The sequence below is a fragment of the Neofelis nebulosa genome, chromosome 5, assembly GCF_028018385.1.
Source record: "Neofelis nebulosa isolate mNeoNeb1 chromosome 5, mNeoNeb1.pri, whole genome shotgun sequence".
Taxonomy (NCBI): domain Eukaryota; kingdom Metazoa; phylum Chordata; class Mammalia; order Carnivora; family Felidae; genus Neofelis; species Neofelis nebulosa.
Genome location: NC_080786.1, coordinates 94,073,395 through 94,079,394, shown reverse-complemented (window position 1 = coordinate 94,079,394; position 6,000 = coordinate 94,073,395). Strand labels below are relative to the sequence as shown.

Here is a 6,000-nt window from a genome sequence, read left to right as displayed (position 1 = left end):
GAGAGGAGGATGGGAGTGGCCGGCGGAAAACCGCTCCCGGGCAGGTCAGGTTTCTCTGCTGGAATCCCTGTCTTTGTCTCTGTCATTACTCTTGAAGGGTTTGTGTAGGATTAGGCAGGCACCGAAATAGAAAGTGTCAACGAGATGATGACAAGGAGGATGAAAAGGAGGCAGGACTTTTTTTCGGTGCCACCTAGCACCGTCCGTCCCGAAGGCTAGCGCGCCTCCTCTTACCCTCCTCCAAGGGCCGCGGTGGGGCAGGAAGCGGGCGGCTGGGGCTGCGGGTCCTCCTGGGAGCGCGGCGGTTTCCTCCCGAGCTGCCGAGTTATCTCCAGAGCCGCAGACCGGCTCTCCCAAGAGCGCGTCCTACCCCCCCGCCCCGTACTCCTCAACCCACCCACCTACTTCCTCCGGCCCCATACACACGCAGCACTGAGCTGCCAAAAATTTCCACCCTCCGCCCCCCTCCCTAGCTAACTTCCTTCCAGCATTTCCTGAGCTGGATGATCCTAGGATTTGTAAGACAGGAAAAAAAGGAAGGCGTGAGGGCGGGCGAGAGAGACAGGATGCTTGTTTTTCGCGTTCCCAAAGCCGTCTGAAGGCAAGACAGCGGGCGCTGGGCAGAGGAGCCACGCAGCCCCGGGGCTGTCTCCTCGCCCCTGGCTGCTGCCCGCTTCCCGCGCTCTCGTCCTCTCCGGGGCGTCTCTGCAAAAGCCGAAAGGAGAGAGCTAGCCCTCCCTCCGGAGCGGGGGAAGACGCTCGGAGATCCCGCAGGAGCCCGTGAAAAGTCCCTGGGACTCCAAGTGAGGAAGTGACACTCCCGCCAGCCGGCCCGCGGCCGCCAGCTCCGCCCGGCCTCCGGCACCGCGGCCCTGGAGGAGCGCGCCGTGGACTGCAGGCTCCGCGGCCGCGCCGGTCTCAGCGCCCCGCGGGGTCCATGCGCGCTGCCCCGGGCCGCACTTCCTCCGCGCGCCCATGCGGGCCCCGGGAGCCGCGCCGCAGCCAGTGATCTGACCCCGGAGACCATCCTAGGCGCGGTGCCAAGCACAGGGGAGGGAGAGACGGAGGGGCAACCTCTTTGGGACTAACTCATGAAGAACAAGGGTGCCAAGCAGAAGCTGAAACGAAAGGGAGCCGCCAGTGCCTTTGGCTGTGACCTGACCGAGTATCTGGAAAGCTCAGGACAGGATGGTAAAGTGCCTTTGCCTTTCCCCCCACCCCTCCTTTTCTTTTTGTTTGAGAGTGAGATGGACTTTTCTGGAGCGTGTTAGATTCCGTTCGCAAGTTAATGTATTCCAGGCCTGTGGGCTCAATGTACTTTTTTTCTTTTTAAAGAACAGATATGATTCCTAAGGTGCACAGCGCTGCCACCTCGACGTGCAGAGGCTGTGTGTGTCTTTCCGTTTGTCGCACACAAGCCGTTATTGGGAGGTGCTGCTGCAAGTTTAACCGGCTACCTCTGCGGGCTGGGGGTGGGAGCTCCAGAGATCCTGATCGCGGATTTTGGATGTCGGAGGCGAGGGATTCGGGCAGGACCTGTGGGATGATGATGATCAGTGGGCTTCTCCGGGTACATAATTACGACCGCCTTGGGTGTCCCTCCCGGGCTCTCCAATTTCATCCGCTCACATCTTTTTTTATTAATGTGCTGGAAGGCAGGGGGTGCGGTGGATCCTGGCTGGGGGAGTGGTTGCACAAACATTTTCTGAATTTCTGAACGGATGCCAAATATATAGTACCTCCCTCCCTCCCCTTCCCAACCCCCCAGACCCTTTACCTCCCCTTGGCTTTCAGATTAGCATTTGGTGTGTCAGACAAGAAGAGTGCTGTAAAAAGGTCAGAAGGCCTGGATCTTAAAATACTGTAGGGTATGTAAAAGAAAAGGAGAGCGTCTCTGTTTTCAAGGCCACATTGGGTAAAAAAGGGAATCCTGCAGAGTAGAGACAGTTTAAACATTTGTTGGGGGAGAGGGAAAGAAAACAATTTAGAATACAATAATAGCATTTGAAGTTAGAAGTTTTTAATCATAGGAAGGCTGGGGAAATTGAGCAGTAAATGACTCCTTTTGTAAGGTTGACTGACCCCGTGCATACCCATGACAAAAAGGCCTTGTCTTTAGAAAGTTAAGTGCGGAAAGAAATTAGACCACTATATAGGCCTCGTATTTACACACAGCTAGCTATAACAAAGCAGGAGACTGGAGGGCTGTTTAACTGTGCAGAATAATTCTGCCTCCAGGAAAATAATCTCAAAAATGATTTGATTAGCTCATATCAAATGTGCATCTCAAAAACAGTGCAATGATTTTGTTTCAATTACGTTTTTTTGAGACTCAGCACCACCTAGTAATTTGCAGTGGTGTGATATTCCTGTGGTATTCTGGAGTTCAGAGTCTGCTGTGTCGTTAGGACAAATGGCTTAGTATCATAGAGCTTGGGGTACCACAGGTTTCAAAACTGCCTCTTTTGAAATCAAGGCATAACAGTCAACTCATTTAATCCTCTCCAATAATCGGGGAGAGGGCGATTTGATATAAAATTGCTTGGACTGAATTATTTTGAATGCGAAAGAACTCCACATGTGCATCTTAACCACTACCCTCGAAAGTTCAGAAGGAAATAGTTCCCTCCCCCTGTTTTTGTGAGGAACTTGAGGTTCACTACAAATGTTCGGGATGCCCCCTTCCACCCTGTGGGTGTTCTTCTGGGACCCCCTCCAAGCATGGGGGTGCTTGCCATTCCTGCCCCATTCTTATGATGTCATAGATTGTAGGATGAGCCAGGATGTCAGCATTCTGTGAAGACACCTCAAAGGCTGCCTTTGGCAGCTCTTCTTTCACCTGCTTTGTATTTTGGGCTTCTATATAGGTTGCATTTGGAAAAGAAGGAAGGGAGCTACTGCTCAGAGGAAAAAAAATGAAAACCAGTGCCTAATAATCCCAGCCTTGGGGAGGAGGCAAGGAAGCCCAGACAGGTAAATTGACCTGCATAAGGTCATACAGTATAAATCATGAAGGATGCAGAGAGGCTTGGCCTACCAGGCTCCTCTTCCCTCCCTAGCTTCCTTATCCAGGCCAACATTCTCCTCTAATGATTTTGTCTCCCAAATTGAAAGACTACACAGGCAAGATCCTGTCACAGGATCAGCAAACTTTCAAGTCTGACATACCTGAATAGACTTTAGCTTTAAAACAAAAGGAAACTGACCCACTTAATGATCCAGACACCATTCTTGTGCCACATGAGGATTAGGCATGCATAATAAACAGCTTATAGAAATGAGAGTAATTAGGATTTCCTTTTTGCTACATGTAAAACTAGTTATGTAGTCCTCTTTTAATTTGACTGTAGTGTAGTATCAGTAAGCACAGTGCTAATGTTTTTTTTTTTCCTAAAACAATGTGTTTTCCTCATGGACTTTCTGAAACATGTATTAGTTAATAGACAAGGCCTGGACTCTGCTCCCAGGGAGGAAAGCTGACTTGGCACTGCCCCTTTGCCCACCACCCTGGAAGTTCAACCCCAGAATCCAGGTGACAAGTCAGCATGGTAACTAGAAACCAGAAGGCTAGGGAGGGCCTCACAAGACTGACATCATGATTACTGAGCTTCGGAGTCAAGGGTAAGGTGATGGTCCTGTGTAGAGATAAAGAGAAATGCTTTCAGGTCTGGGAGCACAGGAGCAGAAGAGAAGGACCGAGATGTAGGGAAGCCAAGAGAGCCCTTGTGCTTGGACAGGAAGGGAAAGCCCTAAGCTGGGATGGCAGACGGAGCTGGTGATAATAAGCTGTGCTCAGGCCATCCGAATGTGGGGAAGCTACAACCCTGAGGCTGAACACAGAACATGAATGTCATCCACTTCAGTGATTTGTCGTGGCCCAGCCCTGCTACCTTCAGCTGGGCAAATCTGCCAGGGCAGGATGTGTGGGTGACAAATAGGTGTTCAGCTCAGAGCAGAAGCTGCCCAGGGCCAAGTGTCATCCTTAATCTTTAGGAAGCTGATGAAAACCAGAAACCCTTTCTTATAGAAATGTGTGTGTGTGTGTGTGTATGTGTGTGTAGCTTCCACAGTTCAGACCCTGCTGTTGATCATCCCCAGAGGCACACAGGCCCAATGTGAAGGGCCGTTTTCCCCCCTTTCACTTCTTGGAGGACTTTTCTCCAGTCTGGTAAGAACACTCAAGAACAGCACAAAGTTGCTCCTGACCAACGTGGCCGGAACAGTGACCACCACTCCAACCCTCAGCTCTTCCTTAGGAACCAGATAACTTTCTCTTCCCATCTGGAATAGAGGGAGAAGAGCATCTCTTCTTCACTGGTATGCTGAAAGTAGTAGTTTTCTTTGTCTTCTTTTTGACAACTGAATTGAGAGAATCCCAACGAAAACCACATCATTTTGTCACCTGTGGTTGGGAGGCTGTGGGTGAAGCCATGTGAGGCCAGGGTGCATCCAAGAGCATTTCTTATTTCATTGTGAGCCAAGTGCCAACTGCCCCTGGTCTTCCCACAGGACTTGGAAATGCTGGGGCCAGCAGTCAAGGGACCAGAAAGAGAAGGTTATTGGAAAAGCTGTCTTCTGCCTCCATTTGTGCCTTCTGTCTCCACTCTGAGGGCTAAGGACTTTCTCACCCTTCTGAACAATCTATGTCATTTTATTCGATTCCTGGGAAAAGGTGATATTGTCTCACCCAGTGGTTTGCCATGATGGCAGCACATTAGAATCCCCTGAGGAGCTTTAAAAAAAAAAAAAAAAGGTGAAGCCCGGGTCCCCTCTCAGAACAATTAAATCAGAATTTCTTGTTGTGCAGGCATGGGTATGTTTTAAAAGCTTACTAAAGGGGCACCTGGGTGGCTCCATGGAGCCTCCATTGGGCTCCATGCTGACAATGCCTGCTTCAGATTCTGTGTCTCCCTCTCTCTGCCCCTCTCCCCTCTCTCAATCTGTCTGTCTCTCAGAAATAAATAAACATTAAAAAAAAATTTTTTTTAAAGCTTCCTAGCTGTTTCTGATATGCAGGCAGAGTTGAGAACCACTGCGTCCAGTTTAGGCGTTTACAGACCATTTATTTTCCCCTTGGATAAGCAGCCTTGACTATTCAGAATGTCTCTTCTGAATGTTTGGTAAGAACTGTGAGCCTTTTTATTGCTAAAGTTTTTTTTCTAGTTCTTATCAGATTGAAAAGGGAGAAAAATGTGTATATACATATATATATATATATATATATATATATATATATATAATTTCTTTTTTTTTTTAACGTTTATTTATTTTGACAGAGAAAGAGAGCACACATGTGCTCAGGGGATGGGCAGAAAGGGGGGGAGAGAGAGAATCCCAGGCAGGCTCTGAGATATCAGCGTGGAGCCCAATGCGGGGCTCAATCTCACAAACCGTGAGATCATGACCTGAGCCAGAGTCGGGTGCTTAACTGACTGAGCCACCCAGGTGCCCCTTTATATATATTTCTGAGGCTAAATAATTCTCTCAGTTTGTTTATTCATTTATTTCACAAATAGGTACTGAGGCACTGTGGAGGCACAGTGGGAGAGAAAGAAACAAGGCCTCCAGACTTGAGAAATTTACAGTTGAAGGGATGTGAACAGACTTTCAGAAACCAATGGCTCAGGGTGCCTGGGCGACTCAGTTGGTTGAGCTTGGGATTCTCTCCCTTTCTCTCTCTCTGCCCTCCTCCACTCATGCTTTCTCTGTCTCTGTCTCTCTCAAAATAGATAAACTTAAAAAAAAAAAAAAAAAAAGAGAGAAGCCAGCGGATCAATGAAGCTTTGAAAATAGCTGTCATAACTGAAGGAGAACACGTAAAAGCTACTATCTACAAGTAAATAGATAAGATACCCAAACATAAACAGGAACAAAGTCTTAGCAAGGAAGGTAGGTAATATTTTTTTTGTTCAAGACAGGATTTAACACTGACTGGAGAACCAGGGCTGGTACTCTCTTTGGCTTAGTCTTCTCCTCCCCAGCATCTTACCTCACACATCC

At 48.6% G+C, this 6,000-nt stretch overlaps 1 protein-coding gene across 1 annotated transcript in view; it reads left to right on the top strand.

The window, feature by feature from the left end:
• The first annotated feature begins 247 nt into the window (after window positions 1–247).
• ARHGAP31 (Rho GTPase activating protein 31) overlaps window positions 248–6,000 on the top strand; it is a 115,484-nt gene continuing 109,731 nt past the window's right edge. The window contains exon 1 of the mRNA XM_058731314.1: window positions 248–1,191. Coding sequence (XP_058587297.1) covers window positions 1,092–1,191 — 100 coding nt within the window. The 5' untranslated portion in view covers window positions 248–1,091. The remainder of the gene's footprint in view (window positions 1,192–6,000) is intronic.